The sequence below is a fragment of the Sebastes fasciatus genome, chromosome 3, assembly GCF_043250625.1.
Source record: "Sebastes fasciatus isolate fSebFas1 chromosome 3, fSebFas1.pri, whole genome shotgun sequence".
Taxonomy (NCBI): Eukaryota; Metazoa; Chordata; class Actinopteri; order Perciformes; family Sebastidae; genus Sebastes; species Sebastes fasciatus.
The window spans coordinates 25,173,709-25,194,176 of NC_133797.1; the positions used below are offsets into that span (position 1 = coordinate 25,173,709).

At 39.2% G+C, this 20,468-nt stretch overlaps 1 protein-coding gene and 1 long non-coding RNA gene across 2 annotated transcripts in view; one reads left to right on the forward strand and one right to left on the reverse strand.

Moving 5' to 3' along the window:
• Positions 1-176: 176 nt before the first annotated feature.
• On the reverse strand, positions 177-19,072 carry gtpbp2b (GTP binding protein 2b). The gene is made up of 12 exons (XM_074629827.1): positions 18,658-19,072; positions 16,613-16,639; positions 14,920-15,104; positions 13,384-13,495; positions 12,605-12,802; positions 11,401-11,575; positions 7,976-8,195; positions 7,397-7,532; positions 6,917-6,975; positions 4,256-4,427; positions 3,086-3,250; positions 177-2,996 (listed from the first exon to the last, which is right to left on the reverse strand). Exons 1-12 carry the CDS (start codon positions 18,844-18,846, stop codon positions 2,802-2,804), a joined length of 1,833 nt encoding a protein of 610 aa, XP_074485928.1. The 5' UTR covers positions 18,847-19,072; the 3' UTR covers positions 177-2,801.
• The window catches only part of LOC141764535 (uncharacterized), a 256,854-nt gene continuing 251,382 nt past the window's right edge, over positions 14,997-20,468 (forward strand). Inside the window, exons 1-2 of the long non-coding RNA XR_012593275.1 lie at positions 14,997-15,136; positions 16,921-17,018. This is a non-coding gene — a long non-coding RNA (uncharacterized LOC141764535). The remainder of the gene's footprint in view (positions 15,137-16,920; positions 17,019-20,468) is intronic.

Sequence of the window (20,468 nt, forward strand, 5' to 3'; positions counted from 1 at the left end):
TCTCTCTGCTCTGGACACGGATATGAAACTGATATCTTCATGTCTCACTCTGGGGAAGATGGAGAACGGGAGGATTTTTCAAAAATAAACAAATAATTCACACCTTCTGTCCCCACGGCTCCATTTTTACGTCCTGCATTAATATAAATAATAACAGAAGGAATCTATTTCAGTCATGTTGTTTCAACCGTTTATTTATTAGAAGGACAGTCAGGAAAAACAAACTGATAAATCCACTCTTTATTAAATTTGCAGCTGTTTTGTGTCAGACGGTCGTCTCACACTTTGACCTCTCAGCTCAGCGTCCACGTCGTCATCGTTCTGCAGAATCGGCCGACGCAGATCAACACTGCGGATCCGCTCACTGCAGATCTGCTCACTGGCTTCAACACACATGCAGAATCAGAATACAAAGTGCAAAGAACTCCATTTGAACAGTAAGCAGTTTCAAATGCTACACAGGATCCATGGAAATACATTCGATATTTAGGTTTACAATTGCACAGAACCTCAGAAAAAATAAAATTAAAAACAATTTCAACACTGGATATATTATTTTATACTTTAAATGAGAAGATTAAGAGGTTTTTTTCTGCCAGTCAAAGAGCATGCAGGTTATGTTTAGCTGCAATAAGCTGCCTGGTACATCAAACCTTCTAAACATGAACGGATAATCAGAACAAACTGGAAACCAAGATGCAAATATTTCAGTGTCAGTCATTTGTAAATGCAGATATTGAATGTACAGGCTTCAACAGTTCAAAAACAACTCGAGCTAAAGAGCTGAACAGACGGCATGAATCTCAACAAAGTGAACGTACAGTAAGGCTGTAAAGTAGAAAACCAACGCTTTTTGTCCAAAAACATTGTTCAGCTGCATTGTTTTATTTAATAATACATTTATCTGAACGGCTCCCTCCAATATTTCATCAATGCATCAACCTCCCAAATTGTGGTTTATTATTTATTGTGGACTGGTTATTAATACCAGGCTGAGTTGAGAAAAAAAAAGGGGGGAAACATCAACTGGTTTCTGTCTGTAAGTGATCCAGAGCCACGCTGGACTGGACAGAAGGGATTCGTCATAATATCTAAAAGTAAATAAAGTGCAAAAGAACGGAGCATAATAGAATGAGGAGGGTTTTTTCAGATTCAACTCAGACTTCTAACCCCGAATCACATGAGTCTGAACTCTTGTGGCCTGTTTGGAGCCCTACAGGTGTCAAGAGTCATTTTGTTTTAACTTGTGCACACAAATTAGTCATTTATGCTCTCAAATGAATCACAAGTGAGCAGAAGTAACATGCGAGCCAGCCACAATAGCCCACTCTCCAACTGGCAGTTAGCAAGCCAGCTAGCTCGGTTGCTATCCGGTTTACTGCAGTTTACTGAAGAGACGTACTCGTACCACTGGCTGCATCTTTTTTTAGCAGTATACTGTATACTCCAGCAGAGCAGCTTTAAATTAAACTGGATTGTGTGACGCAGCTAAGATGACAGCGTTGGCGCAAATTCTCGCGTCTAATTTAACCAAAGTTGAACGCAAAGTGAAAATTAAAAATGGGGGCTTTAGTTTGACTCAAACAAGTTTGTGACTTGAAGGAACAAGTTAGTGACTTGTGCAGCAAGTTAAAGGGGAATTTATTTTGACGCCATAAAATCTGTTATCCGGTGAAATCTGTTTAAGTGTTTCTCTTCAAAATCAAAACAAAACTGTCTGTGTCTAGTCTGTGTTGTTGAAACTAGTCCTGAGACGATTAGTTACTTATTAATTGACATAAAACCTTTATAATCTAATCCTAAATCACTTATCAAGGTCTCTCTTTCAGGTTAAACTTTCTCCAATGTGAGGATGTGCTGCTTTTCTCTCTTTTAGATTATTGTAAACTGAATATTTTTGAGTTTTCTGACAAAACAAGACATTTGAAGACGTCATCTTGGGACATTTTTCCCTATTTTCTGAAATTCTATAGACCAAATGATTAACTGATTAAGCTAATATATATTTAACAGATTTATCAATAATGAAAATAAACGTTACATTCAATGTTGCTTCGCTTTATAAAAATAACCCTTTAACTGTATTTCCTACTTCTACATTAACTTGGTGCTGATTCAAGAGCACATATTTCTTGTTTGTCCACACAAACTGACAAAATGACCCCTGACGTCCACCGTGCTCCGTGGAAAACAGCGATATATGAAGTTTATGGGCTGAAACATGCAAAAATCACCATTATGGCATTAAATGTGTGATGAGAAGACACCTCAGACTGTTGAAAAGAAACTACAACTCCTTCTGGAAATAATCCCCCTCTTCAGGTTTAGTTTGAGCGTGTGTGGAGATGTTGTGTTTGAGGGCAAACAGAGAGTTCAGTCCTTCCCGTGCAGCGGAGATCCAGTGTTACATCTCCTCTCCTCGTCTGACGTGCCACTTTAAAACCATTCCTCCTCAAATCCCCCCCAAAAATAATCCTGCCGTCGTCTCATGACGGCCGCACGAAGAAAAAGGAGCCTCTTAAATCAAACTGTGGCACAACATCAGATTAAGCGTCTGTCTTAAATCCACTGAGGTCAGCCAGCTTTAACTCAAGACACGAACGTCTGCTGGGAGGAAGATGATGGTGATGATGCACTCTCTGGCAGCACAGCAGGAGCGGAAGAGGACAGAAGTATAGATCCAGGACGGGAGGATTAATACGCCGACATGTGGCGGGAGAGGGAAGCCGATCAGAGATGCACTGATGACGTCTGACCAGTCAAAGTTCTCACGGAGCTCAACATCTGTCAGATGGAGGTCTTTAATGCTCCTGCAGGTTCTGGTCGTGGTTCTGGTTCTGGTCGTGGTTCTGCGAGGCGGGCAGCAGGCGGGTGACATGCCCGATGCCTTTGGTGACGCCCTCCCTGAAGAGCAGCTTGGCGCCCAGTCGCAGGTACTCGGGATGTTTGATGAAGCAGAAGCGGACCACGGCTCTCTCACCTGTACGCAGCTCGTCCTGCAGCAGAGAGAGAGGAGGTCACGTGTAGTTACATAAAGCAGCCACAAGACGGCGACCACGTGCTTCATACCATCTATCATACCGACCTTCCCATGAAGGCACTCCACAGTGGCCGTCTGCCTGACGTTGCCCACATGCACGGTGACCTGTGACCCCCGGCGGAAGGTCTTAGCGTGGAAGAGCAGGACGATGGCGGCTTCAAACTGACAGCAGATGGTCGGGTTCATCTTGGGACTGACCATCACCATACCCTGCAACAGCCAATCACACATCACTGTCATCACGCGCTGTCATCACACGCTATGACATCTCTGACTCAGCTGTGCTCTGAGCTTGATGTTTGCATGTTAGCCGTGTTAGAGAGCTAAACGTATGTCAGTGGAAACGCTACCATGGAAACATTGTAATGTTAATTTTAGCAGAACATGCTAACGTTATGATTACTGTTGGTGTATCACTTTGGTTCAGACTGAGCAGTCTCAACAACTACTGGATGGATTGTCATGAACTTTGGTGATCCTCATCTAGCGCCATCATCAGGTCAACATTTTAATGTGTCCAACACTTTTATTTATGACCAAATACCTGCAGAACTAATGACATAACGTGGCATAACAAAATAATTTAACACAAAGCAACACAGAGCCAAGAAACCTCTTACAGGGTTTTTATCTGTTCAAAATGCACCTTAAAGGATTTGTCAAGTATTTAATACTCTTATCAACATAGGAGTGTGCAAATATGCTGCTTTTTGCAAATGTATGTATATATTTGTTATTGGAAATCAATTAACACAAAACAATGACGAATATTGTCCAGAAACCCTCACAGGTACTGTATTTAGCATAAAAAATATGCTCAAATCATAACATGGCAAACTGCAGTCATCTATTGGTTTGTGGACTGTCGTTTTGAAGCCTCGAGTTTGGCATTTTGGCCGTCACTATCTTGTTTTTTTGCAACCAGAAGGGACACGAGAGAGCTCGTACGTGCTAATTACAACCGAACGCTGAATAAAAGACATTTTTAGGTAACCAAGATGTTATAATTAACTTCCATGAACTGAAAACACACTGTGAAAGGGTTAGACGATGAGTCACGTCCTGCTGACACTGACAAGTTTAAGGCACTTGAACATTGGCTTCACTTCTCATACCCGGAGTTTCGCCACCTGGTGCTGGATCAGGACCAGGACAACAAGATTTTCCATTTCACGACATAAAATCATACAGTCTTTAGGTCATGTGATCTCTGACCTTGCGCAGCAGCGAGCGGTCAAAGTTCCCCAGAGCCAGCGTGGCAGCCTGTCCGGCCCTCAGCACCCTGCAGGCCGAGCGGTTCCTCTGGATGCTGCCAACCTTCAGACGCAGGAAGCGGCCCTCGTCAGTCGGACCGACCACCAACCTCTCGCCCTCCCGACACACTCCGCTGAAATACACACGGTCAGTGTTATTACTGCAATACATGAAGTACAGTTACACTGCAGAGAGGGTGAAGTGGTAAAACCTGAAGATTTGCAAAGAGACTCATTATGAGATTATTTAGGAGACAAGTTTACTGTATTAACTCTTAAATGACTAACAACCTAAAAAAAGAAGCTCAAGAGAAACCACTGGGAGATAATTAATGTTTTATTTCCAACATATTTAATTCCATTTTTTATTTTAGTGTTATTGTAATTGTCTGGTTTTATTTGCCTCCTGAAATGTTTTAATCCAGGTTCAACAAGATAATACATAACGTTTATTATTATTATTATTATTATTATTATTATTATTATTATTATCATCATTATTATTATTATTATTATGTATGATGGAGTATTAGGGCCACAAATCTGAGATTTCAAGAATAAAATTGTAAAATTGAGAGCAAAGTTGAAATATTATGAGAATATAAAATACATTTCATGTAAATTGTTATGTAAGATTACAAATTTATCTCATTATATTTCAACTTTTTCCGCATACAATTACGACATTATTCTCTAAATATTCAACCTTTATTCTCAAAATGTCAGATTTCTTTCCCCCTCACAGCGGCTCTGACACTCATCTTATGAATGTAGCTTTAATGTGCAGCAAGAAAATGAAATGGCAAGAATTAATTATCAAGTATATATCATGACGGGATCCAAAAAAGTAACTGTAATCTCTGTGAGATTAATTGTTGGATTGATTATCGGACAGACATCGATAAATAATGACGTTGTGTTGTTTCCTTCTTTAAGACATTTTTAAGAGCCATGTATTGTATTTGTGGTATTTTATCTGTGTTAGGTGTAATATGCCTCCAAGCACTAGGGGGTGTATGGTGTAGGCAGAGGCTGGTCTCAGGTAGCTCATTGAGGCCACAAGCCAGTTATCACAGGTGCAGCTGATCAGGAGAAGCAGAAAGTTTTTGGCTGTTCTCTGAGGAGATCGTCTGTTTTGTGCTCTATTGTGTTTCGTATGAGGTTATTTTGTGTTTATCAAAGGGCATCGTGTGCTGTTTGTCTCAACCAAGAGATTAAAATTTATTAGAAGTGACGGACACGGATGGACATGACGGGTAAATAAACGCCATGTTATAAAGTTTTGGAAAGCTGTATATTGTTTGTTCGGAGCACACGTCTAAACAACACTCACCAATCAGCAGCCAGTAGCGGCTAAATGTACAGGACGTTAGTCAATATGACATTTCTGTCACTTTTGTTATCTTAGATTTAATTCTAACTGACAAATGTCTGGTAAATATTATATGACTGTCACGATACTTGGATGCTGATTCGATATGTATTTTGAGTTTTAAGTATTGTGATTCGATATTATGATTTATTGTGATTTTTGTTAACTTTTTTAACACTGGATCATAGGAAAAAGTTGAATCATACACTTCTAGGGACTTTTAATTTGGAAAATATCTAAATTAATATAGTAAAACTTTTTGACTTTCAGCATGTATGTAGTCAGAGATGTCCTGAAGTTGAATATATCAGTCATTGTCAGGAATTTTATTTATTTTTTTGCCAGCAACCCAAAAATCAAAGAATAAAAACATTTCCCCTCACAAATTAGTGGTATTTTCTTTTCATTTATAAGGGACATGTAATGTTTTATACTTCTGGTGAATATAATACATCAATCATATTTCCATATATGTATTTTGTATATACAGTTCCCTTTGTTAACACATTATTTTGGAAAAAAAGCAGTAAGTTCATTCTACCTCCGCATAGACTCAAATGAAGCAAATATATGGATTCTGGCATTAAAAAAATCAATTTCAAAATTGTAAAAAAAAAATCGTGATACATAGGTTAATTTTTTTCCCACCCCTATAGATAATGTGATGTGATGTGATGTGTGGAAGGAGTCTGGGCCAATAACAGGATTTATAAACTGCAAATTCTTTTTATAATTTTCAGATTTTTCCATTTAATTTTCATTTAATTTATTTATGTGGCTCAAGACCATGATCACATGGTATAGAGCAAAAACAGAACATACAATAATAACAAAACGACGGCACACGGCATGGCTAAAACACAACAGATGTTACTTAAACAAAGGAAGGACATTCTTCAAAAAGGCAACTACTATACATATAATTTATTTGCTGGCTTATCTAATCTAATAACAAAATTAATTTAAACATAAATGCAGGCAAATACCTTTCTATGTAGTTAATTATTCCTACATTCTTACATTCAAACAAAATATGATACCTGTCTCCCAAATCATTGTCCTTACAAAGGCAGCAAATCCTCTGGTTTCAATTTAACCCTTTATATCTTCCAGTGACCCCAGTGTCTTGTGTTGTTCACTCTAAAGTTACAAATAGCCTGCCTGTACTTTTCAAACAATAGATACTTTTCCAATTTAAACTCTTGTTTGAATTGAATCCAAACCCTAGGATGATCTGTGTTGTGTTCTCACCTGTACAGAGTTCCTCCCACCACAGTCCCAACATCAGGAACCGAGTAGATCTCATCCACCTGCAGACACGCACAACATGAAAATCTATCAGGTGAGCCAGATCGATATCTTCCTTTCAATGTTTTCTCATAGTTGTAGTAGTCTCATACTTTTATGAACCTGCTTTGGTGTTTTTCTTTCGTACATTTTCTTCTAACTTCTTGTAACTTTAACATTTTTATTGCGTACAATTTTAGTTTAATCATTAAGGTATAATTATTCTCTTATTGTTGTCTTTTACTGCTGTCAATGAATTTTGACTTTATGTAAAACCATAGACTGTATATAAGAAATGGACGTAGTCACTGTGACGTCACCCATTGGTTCGTGGACTGCCGTTTTGAAGCCTTGAGTTCGGCATTTTGGCTGTTGCCATCGTGGTTTTTAGTCTTGGCGTGCGTGCGTGCGTGCGTGCGTGCGTGCGTGCGTGCGTGCGTGTACCTGGAACTCGGTGAGCTGCTGCATCAGCTCCTCCTGCTCCTTGCTGTTGCTCAGTGGAGGGAGGATGTTCAAGAAAACCTTCAGGAGGTCCAAACTCTCTCCAGACACACTGGACAGGGTGAAGATGGGCGTGATGCTGCACACACACACACACACACACAATGGAAACATTAATCATACTGACAGTTACTCCAGTTTCACTCAAGTCTGAAAGCATAACATGAAGAAAACCACGATGACGTTATCTTCTCTTTCTGAGTGTCTGCCGTCGCTACATCAAACCAGCTGATGTGTTACACCGGTGTTCTGACTCTGCGTCCACCTGCAGCAGGTGACCTGTACTTTCTCTACTGTCACACCTGAAACATTCAGTTATGTGCTTCACAGAGACCCGGCTTACCTTAACCCCAGATTAACTGTTGTAGTAGTATTGGTAGTATTTGTATTTATACCCACCATGCAGACTTAGTGAACTGCTACACTAGTAGTAGTAGTAGTAGTATCTGTACCCACCATGCAGACTGAGTGAACTGCTACAGCATTAGTAGTAGTAGTAGTATTGGAAGTATTTGTACCCACCATTCAGACTGAGTGAACTGCTGTGCGGCCGTCACGGCGTCGTCGGGGTTGGACACCACCATCGGCACCTTGTTGCAGCCCGGCTGCTTCAGGACTCGCTCCAGCTGCCGGACAGTTCTCTCCACGGTGCCGCGAGAGCACAGGTCCACTTTACTGACCACGATGAAGATGGGAACTTTCAGCGCCATGGCCAGGCCCAGGTGCTCCCGGGTCGTACCGGCTGGACGGAGGAGAGCGGGAACACTGTGAGCATACTGACATCAAAATAAAATAATTCATTACCCAGAAACCATCTGGCAGGTACCAGGAGAGAATAACACACTAACAGTGTTTTTATGATTAAATTTAAAATCATTATCTTTGAATATTTTGCGGGGAGAAATCTAAATGCAACTAAATATTTTGTCTCATGACTGAACTCTCAGATTGAAACAGAAGATACAAAGTTAAAGTACAATTTAACTTTACTTTTAAGACCTTTTTAATACCACGTAGAATGTAGTTTGATACCTGTTTCATGGTCATAAGTAGGAACGATATGACCTAGAATTATTTATTTTAATGTCACATTTTTATCAGTACTTCCCAGCAGTATATTACAATAATTTCTAATTATATAAATAATTAAATTAATGTGACCTGGATAAGGGGTATAAACTGGATGGCTGGATTAACTAATTAAAAAGTTAATATAAGTTTTTACTAAAATCTTCACTTGTCAATGAGCTTCCTAGTTACTGTAGCTAACAGAAGTTCGCAATCAGAAACATTTTATAACTAAAATATAACTTACATTACTGTGAACAGAGACAAGATTTAACACTTTTGTAAATTAAATTTAAGACTTTTTAAAACTGTCTAAGGCCTTTCTTTGGGGGGGGGATTAGAGGAGCAAAAATCAGGTGATTAATCGATTGACAGAAAGTCTCTTTTTTTTTTACTACTTTGATAATCTGTTAAGCAAACAATGTCACAGGTCTATATTTTCAAATTAGGGATGCACCGATACCAATACTGGATCTGATATCTGGTCGATACTGACTCAAATAGCTGTATCGGATATCGGTTACAACGGGGCCAATCTATTCAATTCAAATCAATGTTTATATACTATATGCATTATATACTGGAATTTGAATTCCTGTGACCAATGTGTTGCTGCATTAAAAAGGTTTGCACTTGAATTATAATTCCTGTTAATTTTGAAGATTTGTTTACCAAGTTGTTGGTGTACTATTTATTATTTTAATAATAACTATTTAGTAAATTTATATCTATGTATTTATTTGTTACATTTTGTTTTACAAAGTTAAGAAAGCGATGTTTAAGTCAAGCCTGATGTTGCCTTACACATAAAAGAATGATTACTTCCACACAGTGAGGCGTACAGCTTATTAATTAAACTCTGGTATCAGATCGGTACTCAGTACCAGCTGATACCCAAAGCCCAGGCATTTCTATCGGTACAGAAATGCTTAGTCATTGTGAAATATGATATAATAATAATAATAATTATGTAACTGACACCTTAAATCCTGATTTGTACTCAGTATATAAATACAATCTGAACTTTCTGAGTTAGAGACAAAACTTTGAGTTCATATAATAAACCAACTCTGACTCTCTGAACAAGTGTGACCTCATCTTGACACGGACCACTTCTGCCCTCTAGTGGTGACTTTACGGTGTCGTTTTTAAGTTCTCCTCCAGCACTGAAAGCAGAGGAGAACTTATTAATTTTGCTTCAAGAAATAATGTATAAAAAATACTACAGACACTTCATGAATCCATATTTGGAAAATAATTTACAAAGATAGTGAAACATCAAAAAACACTGTTCTTCTGTATTACAGCTCTGTGGGAGACGCTGCAGGTCAGTCAGCAGGACTGTTTAATGGTAATAATGGATGAACAGGAAGGATTAGGGCTGAAACAATTAGTTCACTAACTGATTAGTTGATTGACAGAAAATTATCGCAACTATTGTATTAACAAATCCTCCCCTTCGGCTCTTGAGAGACTTTTACAATAATTTTTACATTTTATAAACCAAACTATAATTAAACCTGCAGTAGGCAGTATATTTTTGGCATCATTGGGCAAAAATTCCATAATAACCTTTCAGCATATTGTAATTCAAGTGTTCTGAGAGAAAACTAGACTTCTGCACCTCCTCATGGCTCTGTTTACAGGCTTAAAGACATCCCGTGACGGAAGACTTTGACCAATCGCAGCTCATTTTAGAGAGAAAGAGAGCGTTCCTATTGGCTGTGCTTTGGCTGGTGGGCGGTGCTTGGTATAGCTAAACAGTACACTACAAGATGTTTCTGAAAACATTTGAGTTGAGAAATAGGCATTACAGTAACAGAATATTGATTCATATTTGATCAGCGCTGCCTAGTTTGATTGTTTGATCAGAATTTCGCGAGTGATTGACAGCTGCCCAGAGGCGACAGGCTCCAGCTCGGCTCTGATTGGTTGTTTTGCTCTGGTCAGTGTGGCATGAGGAAAAAATAGATGTTGAATCTCTAGAGGAGACGCAGCTGACACGCAGCCGAGCCGCGCTGCTCAAGCGGGCAGTGTGGCTGCTCCAACCTGTTAACACGGCCGCCAAAACAAAAAGCAAAAGGTTGCGCGACGCACACGCGCTGCTCACGCGTCCAGTGTGTCCCTGCCATTAGTTGCACGTCTTAACACAAGAATGTTGCATAAATGTGATAAAGTACCTTCACGATATCTACTGTGTACTAATATATACTGTACCAGGACAGACGATTTCATATCGCCCACCCCGACCAGTAGCCAGGACATCTCACATCACCACACACTAGGGCTGCACGATTATTTTGATCAATATTGAGATCACGATTATTTATCAGGATTATTCATTGATTTTAGGGACAAAATATTTTTACTGCACTTTCACATTTAAATAAACAGAATACTGCTTTCTGGGGCTAGAACCGAATATTCGACTATTCGGACGGGTTCACTGGGGAGGTAGCCTTTTCGGTTTAAAATTTTAGGATTCGGATATTAGGTTTTTGTTTTGTGTGTTTTTTTTTGCACAGAAACATTAGCCTCAAAACAACGCCGTTTGGGCGGAGAGGGACCGCAAACATGACTTTGAGGTAGGGCCACAGCGATTCCATTACTAACAATCATTGAAACTTCGAGAGGAGATGCTGTTACGACTGGCTGTCAGTTTAGGAAGCGCTTGATTTGATATGCAGCAGAGTTTTCTATGAGCGCAGCACACATTTTAAACGTCAATATCGCAGTCGATCATGTTCATTTAATTGTGGGAAGCCAAAATCGTGATCACGATTAATATTCGATTAATTGTGCAGCCCTACCACACACACTCGTAAATGTTCTGATGTCGTTGCTTCCTGTACTGTAGGTAACGTGTGGCTGCAGCTCACCGATGCCGGTGTTGGCGCTCACCACCAGCATGGCGAAGTCGGGGCAGTAGCTGGTGAGGCCGAAGATGGTTGTCTTCAGGTACTTGTGGTGCCCGGCCAGATCGATGAAGGTGATCATCTTGGAGGAGCTCTCACAGATCTCCTCAGCTGTTCGAGACTCGCTGTAGTTCACAACCTGCACCAGACCACAGATTGTTATCAGATTTTTTCTGGTATCGGTGTGAAAAAAATCGGAATTATTAAAATATATTGATCAGCTTGGACTATAAATTGGATATAAGCAGATACTCAATGCAAGACTCACAAAGGAAGCATTTACTGCACGGCTATTGTACAGAATTATATTAAACTGTTCTGGTGATTTTTGATATTTAGTAGTTTTGTTAAGGCTTCAGTTTGGGACTCGAAGCTCTTCACATTGGCCGCTCCTCATTTGCATAAAGTTGCGGTCTAGGCTACCTTATGTAAATCAGGGGCGTCCGGCGCGACTCACCGCCTCTGGAAACTCCCGAGAAACTTTTAAACTAACCGTTGTCGATCTAAAATAAAGACAGATTCAGCAACTGCATGGCTTATTTCTCGCATAAAATGTTCTCAGAGACCCATTTTGGTGAACTACTTTCGCCCCTGTGGACATGTACATATCAGTGTTGCCAACTTGGTGAATTTCTCTCTAGATTTAGGGACTTTTGGTGCTAGTTGGCAGTTAATGCTCTAGCTGCTTTCATTGAAAAGAGTTGAGAACACTGGGCTGGGTTTTTCGGTATGATCATTTAAAAAAAAATCTGTCAGTCTGTCTCCAGAGCTGCCGCCCGCTCTGAGCGCTCCTTACCCGGCGAAGTGGTCTCCCAGCGTCGGGAAGGAAACAATAAATTCATAAAATTCAGTGCCCTATATTGCTATTTTCAAAGCTACTGTAGCTAGCTGTGCCATATTCGTCGCCGCTGCGTCGAGGCTGTTGTCATACGGAAGTAGGCGTGGTTTCATCTCAGCCCCGCCCCTTGCCCACTTTTTAGCATTTGTCATGTTTATGCAGTGGGTGGACTTAGGCTCAGATCTTGGGGTGAAGTTGCACTTTATATACAAATGTAACAATGTGTTTGTTGTGAGATCTTTGTGAAAGAAAGCATGATAATAGAAATAAAATAATATATAATAATTATATAACTAACATCCTCTCTCTCTCTGTCAGTGTGCTGCTCACCTCTCCTTTGCTGTTGAAGCCCAGGATCTCGAAGCTGATGCTGGAGGTGCGTCCGGTCTGGATCTCGTGTAGATGTCTGAAGAGATTTAGCCGCGCTCGGCCTCGCCCGTTGTCCAGCTCGCCCTGCGTCAGGACGCCCAGCAGGGTCGACTTCCCCGAGTCCACGTTCCCCAGAACCGCCACCCGCAGGTCCAGGAACTGTCCCAGTCCAAAACAACATGACGGAGAAGAGGGATCATTTTTGAGGTGAGGTACGTCATGTAGTGGTCCCTTTTTGTGTCTTTGGGCATTATCAAACCTGTGTTGTTGTGTCCTGTTGAATCGGACTCTGGTGTGAACCAAAACAACCGCATCAAGACCGTTAAGAGGAAGTGGTCTCGCTACGGACACAAACAAACTCTGGAGCGGTTTGTTTTTTGGTGAACCGGCGATGCGACCTCAATCTGACAAGGCAAACTCTGCAAGTTTGAGCTAAACGGCTCCTGTAGCCAGGTGAGCTTTGCATTCTGGGATGACTGACATACATAGTTGCTAGCAGCTGGCTGGAGGATGATGTGATGTCTGACCTGAACTAGCTTCTTGATATTTGGGCTGATAGGAACTCCTTCAGGACTTTCTTCCTGTGTCTGCTGTCTCGCAACCAATGAGAGGAGAGAACGTTCTCATCTGGCTTTTAGTTCAACTCATCCACTGATTCAGACCGGAACAAACAAACTCAAGGTTTGAAAATGCCCTTAAATACATACACATCAGGAAAACCAGGACCTGGAGACTCTCACCTGCTGATCATCAGGAACTTTTCGAACTAGGACTTCTGCGATTTTGCGGGCGTTTCTGTCCAAGTCGTAGTCCACCTCCCTCTCTCGGAGGAGAGTGATGTCGGCACCGACTCTGATGAGACAGAGAGGGAAGACCTGATCAGACAAATTACAACTCACAACACAGCTCTGTATTCAGTTAATACCAAAAGCCCCTTTTCAACTGCAGGAACTTTCCCCCGGAACCAAGAACCTTTTGAGGAACTCATTGTGTTATGACCGCAGGGACCAGCGTCTAAATTAAGTTCCAGGAATATTTTACCCCCCAAAAAGGCCCTGGTCGGGGGTTAGTACTTTCTGAAAGTGCAGGAACAAGTTCAGGATGAGTGGAGAGCATTTCTTTTTGTTTGATAAATTATAAGTAAAGTTAGGCTCTGCTGTCGGCTTTCCCGACTCTTTTTTAAAAAAGAGAAAAAGAGAGAGATCGCACGAGCGAGCTGAGAGATCGCACGAGCGAGGTACCAGAGACAGACAGCACAGTGGCTGTGAATGAAGAGTTATTTTCTGATTGTTTCACGGGAGTTAAGATCTAAAGCACAAATACATAATCATTAAGCACTCAACAGATGATTTACTGTGGTGACAGACGCTCTAAGATTCATTTTTCTCCGCTGCAATTCATTCATTACATCCAACGTGCATCATGCAGCAGTAAATGTCGTCGCAGTGAGACAAAACCTAAGGTCATGTTGCGTTTATCATGTGTCAGCACACTAATTTGCCTAATCTTTGCAGGTCTTTAGACTGTGGTGGAAACGCAGACAACAGTGGGCTGAAGGAACCTTTTAGTTCCTTGAAAAGTAGTCCCAGGACTAAAATTACAAGGAATTTCTTGGTGGAAACCCGGCTATCTCCACCATTTTCCAATGCAGACCATCAATTTTTAGATTAATTTTTTCAGTTAATTTCAGTGTATTATGCAAATACACTTGCAGTGACTTGAAACCTGCATGAGGTAAATCCTCCTTCACAGTAAACGAATCATCAATAATATCTATAAAATCAATAATAAATATAATAATAATACTAATAATAATAAATTCAACTTATATAGTGCTTTTCTGGAACTCAGACGCTTAACAATATAAACAGGTAATGAAGTTGAGAAATTGAGATCCTGCTAACAGACAAACAAACCAACAAACCAACGCTGGTGAAAACAGCGAACAGGGAATTATTAATTAATTAAATAATTCCCTCTTTATTTCTGCCACAGTGCAGCTCTGCTCTGATGACACATCTTTAACAGGTGTTTTATTAATATTTTATTTTTTCTTTATAATAGAGCGGAACAGGCAGTCGGCAGCCTTACATGGCACTTTTAGGGGCGTAGATTATGCTAATGATCACATCTCAACAACTCCTCATGAACAGTTCATCAGGCTGAAACGAGTGAAAAGTTTGTCCAGTTAAACACAAACAAACCTCCCAGAAAAAGGTTTAGGATGACAATATTAAAATGTTCAAAGCTCATAAAACTCATAAAAAGAAACCTACTTCTCTGCCATCCTCTTTAAGGTCTTGAGCGAGGCCTTCATGTCGGCATCGGTCAGGCCGACCAGCAGTCCGTTGTCTTCCACTCCGATCTGGTAGACGGCCTCACCGCGGCCCTCCTGCAGACGCCACTTCAGCTGCGTGGCCAGATGCTCGAAGCGATACTGGGTGGGATTAACCAGCTTCAACTACGACAACAGCAGAAAGAGATACATGATGGGTAAATATCCACAGAGCACAGTTTATTGGAACAGTAAACTTCACTGTAAATAAGAGCCTTAGTGATATATTCCCTGCAGCGTTGCAACAAACGATCATAATCAATCAATCTGCCGACTATTTTCACTGTAAAATGTCCCGCTCCCTCAGTGAGCAACTCCGGGTCTGAGAAATGAAGCCAATGCTAAAGTGCCTTAAACTTGCATTCTTTCTAACAGCCAGCAGGGGGCGACTCCTCTGGTTGCAAAAAGAAGTCTGATTGTATAGAAGTCTATGAGAAAATGACCCTACTTCTCACTTGATTTATTACCTCAGTAAACATTGTAAACATGAGTTTATGGTCTCAATCGCTAGTTTCAAGTCTTCTTCAATACAGCATGATGTTCATTTAGTAAATTATGATCCCATTTAGAGTCAAATAGACCATAAAGCAGGGGATGCTTTAGGACGTGGCTACCTTGTGATTGACAGGTCGTTACCACGGCGTTGTTCGGTCTGGGAGTTGTCCGTGTTTTTGTCTTAGAACTTTAACCCTTTCACAGTGTGTTTTCAGTTCATGAAAGTTAACTATAACCTTTTTGGTTGCCTAAAAATGTCTTATTCAGCGTTCGGATGTACTTAGCTCCACACTCTCGTGTCACTACTGGTTGTAAATAACCAAGATGGCAACGGCCAAAATGCCGAACTCGAGGCTTCAAAACGGCAGTCCACAGACCAATGGGTGATGTCACGGTGACTACGTCCACTTCTTATATACAGTCTATGATCTTGCTACATATCTTGATCACAATCCTTTAATAACAAAATTTAAACCGTTATAAAAAATGTTTGATTAAGTTTTGTGTTTAAGTAAAAAAATAGATATCGGATACAGGCCTATCCGTCAAAAATGTATCAAACTAGTAAAATAACATTTACATAAACATAAAAATGCAACTTAAAAAACATGAATGTAATGCAGTTTCCTTTTTCTTTTTAGATCTGCCAACATAAACGCATATAAATGCAGTATAAGGTAAAATAATAATACTTAAATTGTAACAACACACAGTGTTTGATGGTACAAAATCATACTGAGATTTACCGATGAGACTCAAAAAAGGAAGGTAAAAATGTAAAGTTTGTCCTGAGGGTGGCACTAGAGGAAAAGTCATTAAAATGTAAATCTATTGGTCGAGGGATGTCGGTCCAGACAAAAGTGTTGGACGGACAAACTGACGGCTGACCAACCATCATTAATTTATCAGAGGGCAGCGATCACTGCTGAGTGAGACGAGAGACAAGAGTCACACCATGAGCTAAAATCCAATCAAAGTGGTAACAGTAAAACACAATTTAACATCACCTCAATATTCTCTCAGAGCTCAGAGAGAAATTATAGTATATGAAATATACATTCAGCATGTTCTGCAGTTTAAATTTTGGTGTGGAAAACCTGCATTACACTAAATGAGGCAGGAAATGAAGAGTTCGTTACCTTGTACTCAATGTTTCCTTCTTCAGCCTGGAAATAGAGGAGAGAAAGAAAACATATGAGGACACTTGACGACAGATTAATGTCAAAAAGACGGGATTTAACATTGTACACACTATATGGCCAAAAGCACATGTCCACAGTGTACTTCCTGTCTGATTCTGTTTTACCTAGTTTGGCCCCTCACTTCTAATGAAGAGAAATCTTAATGCTGCAGCACACAATGATATTTTAGACAACAGTGTTCTTCCAGCTTTGTCTGAACAGTTTGTGTTTGTCTCTTTCCTGTTTCAATGCAAAAACAGCTCCAGAAATGGTTTTCCCAGTTTGGTGTGGAAGAATCTGACTGGTCTGCACAGAGCCCTGAACTGAACCCCCATCCAACACCTTCGGGATGTCCTTCAGTACAGTAGGTGGCTTCCTTGCTCACAGCACACAGTGAGGTGAGATAAGACTTTATAAAGGGTTTCTTAACTATGACACATGACATTTTGCCAAACAACACTCCTAAGTGCTGAAAACATTTTCTGTTATTAATTTTGAGGACCCATTTCTGGCTCACCAAGCAACCAGCAATAGTAATTACTACTATACTATAATGGTATAGTACTGTAGTAATACTATAGTAAGACAGTTGTCAAGAGGTGATGTTAGATATCACATGTTTTTAGCTAACTGTATTAAGTAACACCACAGCCCATTGTGTGAGCAGTAACATGCACCTTGCCCCGCTGCGTGCCCATTCCTGACAAGGAGAAAATGTCAACCTAATTTCATTAACTATTCACGCAATTTAAAGTTTGTTTTTTTATTAATTGTCAATAATCAATAGAACAGTCACTATACAGGGAAAGTTGATTTTTGTTTTTCTGAACAACACTCACCCGTGACACAACACATCAATCAATCATACCTGACAACAACATACACACAGACAGCCACCGCTGGCCACAAAGGACCTAACTGATTCTCAATCATGGATACATAAAATTCTAATTGTAGAGAATACAACAACACAAGGAAAGTATCCGCAAATAAGTCATGAAATAAGAGGAGAAAGAAATTTTAAAAAGTAATATATATATTAATATATATATATATATTAATATATATATATATATATATATTAATATATATATATATATATTAATATATATATATATATATATATATATATTAATATATATATATATATATATATTAATATATATATATATATATTAATATATATATATATATATATTAATATATATATATATTAATATATATATATATATATACACACATATACATATACACATATATATATATATATGCATATATATATATACACATACATATATGTATATGTATATATATATATATAAATAAATATATATATATATATATAAATAAATAGAAGAGAAAAATTATAATAATGATAATAATGAATAAATAAAGTAAAATAAAGTTTGTTTTAATAAAGAAAAGGTTAATTAAAATATCATGCTTGACTCTGACCTTTTCCCTATATCGAACAGATGAACTTGTCTATTCGGCATAATATCTGTTTACAAAGCTACTCCTCTGCTGTCAGTCTAGTGTCTCTTTCACTGAATACAGCTAAACATAAAGTCAGCTTTTACAGTGTTATGAAAAGTTGGAAGCTTAAATTAGTAAAGAAGACACTGCTTCTTGTTGCTGAAACATATGCCGAATTATTAACTGATCTTTATTATTTCAGAAAATACATTGAGTCAACTTCTATGACCTTTGTGCTTTAACTATTTAGACTGTTTATTTATAATTGTCAGATATGTGAGTGCAGTTTGGCGTGACGTTTGTTCTCCAGACGAGAGAACACAGCCTAGTCTAGTCTACAGTCCAGCTCACAATAACAGTGTTTTTACACCATATTAGACATATTGTAATGATGTGGTATGACTTATATATGTCACTATTGAGCCTGAAACGAGCTAGAGGTTTGGTTTGCTGCAGCACTAGCTTCAGTTAGCTGGCTCGGATGATGTCCCGTTAATCCCCCGGTGCTAAAGCACGGTATGCCGTACCTCCGGAGGGAAATACGGTGGTGGTGTTTTGTTGTTCCTGTTGTTCTTTTTATTCCTTCTCTTCCTGCCTCGCTTGCCTCTTCTCGTTCGCGACTTTTTCGACGTTTTCTTCCCGTTGTTACCGGAGCCCTGTCCGTGTCTGCTGCTGTGTCCGGGCGACACTGCACCACTCTGGGACAAATCCACCATCACTGAGCTCTCAGGGTTTCCTGGAGATCGCCGTCTGAACTATAATAAAGATGATGATAAAGCTCCTCTTTCTAACATCACATCTATCTAAACACACGGCCTGCCTGCGTGGAGACCTGCCGTGGAGGAGGAGGATGCTGCTCTCTCCTCAGCATCATCAACACTGTCAAGTCTGCTCTGCTTCACTACATACCACACAGCTTCCGGTTATACTTCCATACAGCTTCCGGTTATTCTACCTTACAGCTTCCGGTTATACTACCACACAGCTTCCGGTTATACTACCACACAGCTTCCGGTTAAACTACCATACAGCTTCCGGTTAAACTACCACACAGCTTCCGGTTACAACTATTCAATTAAATTAAATTTATTTGTATATAGCGTCAAAACAGAAGTTATCTCGAGACGCTTTATATATATAGCAGGTCTTAGACCTTACACCATAGTCGTAATATTCCGAGAATAAAGTCATAACTTTACGGGAAAAAAAGTCATATTACGAGCATAAAGTCATAACTTTACGAGAAAAAGTCGTATTATTACGAGAATTAAGTCATAACTTTACGAGAAAAAAATTTGTAACATTACGAGAATAAAGTCATAACTTTACGAAAAAAAAGTCGTAATATTACGAGAATAAAGTCATAACTTTACGAAAAAAAAGTCGTAATATTACGAGAATAAAGTCATAACTTTACGAAAAAAAAGTCGTAATATTACTAGAATAAAGTCCGAAATTTACGAGAAAAGTCCTATTACAAGAATAAAGTCGTAACTTTAAGCAAAAAAAGTCGTATTACTAGAATAAAGTCATAACTTTACGAAAAAAAAGTCGTAATATAATGAGAATAAAGTCAGAACTTTACGAGGAAAAAAGTTGTATTCCGAGAATAAAGTCATAACTTTACGAAAAAAAAGTCGTAATATTACTAAAATAAAGTCATAACTTTACGAGGAAAAAAGTCGTAATACGAGAATAAAGTCATAACTTTACGAAAAAAAAAGTCCTAATATTACTAGAATACTACCATACACCTTCTGGTTACACCTTTCAAAATAACGTCACCAGAAAGGTTTTCTAAGACAGGAAAAAGGGCTTACATTTCAAAGTAAAAGTACAATAGACTTCTCGGACATTATGACAAGACTGCTATGTCATAATGACAAGAATCTCTGCCTTTTATCCATCCCCCGCTCAAACTTCAAAACAAAAGGTGATCGGGCCTTTTCTGTCTTAGCCCCAACTCTCTGGAATCACCTCCACCAATCTATTAGAGCTGCTGAATCTCTGGACTGTTTTAAGCGACTCTTTACTTAGTTACTTACTTGCTTACAGGATTTACCTTCCCATTGGATCCTCAAATTTGCTTATTAGGGAATTTCACAGTCATTAGTACACCTTTTAAGAAACTTAAAAAATTGTTTTTTTAGAAATAGCTTTATGCATCGCCGGGAAGTGTATAGCAATTACTTGGAAGTCTGATTGCCATCTCCTCATATATAGATGGCTTCTGGAAATGAACATCTGCATTCCACTTGAAAATATCACATATATCCTGAGAAATGAATACAACACCTTTCTGAAGATTTGGCAACCCTATTTAACCTATATGGACTCC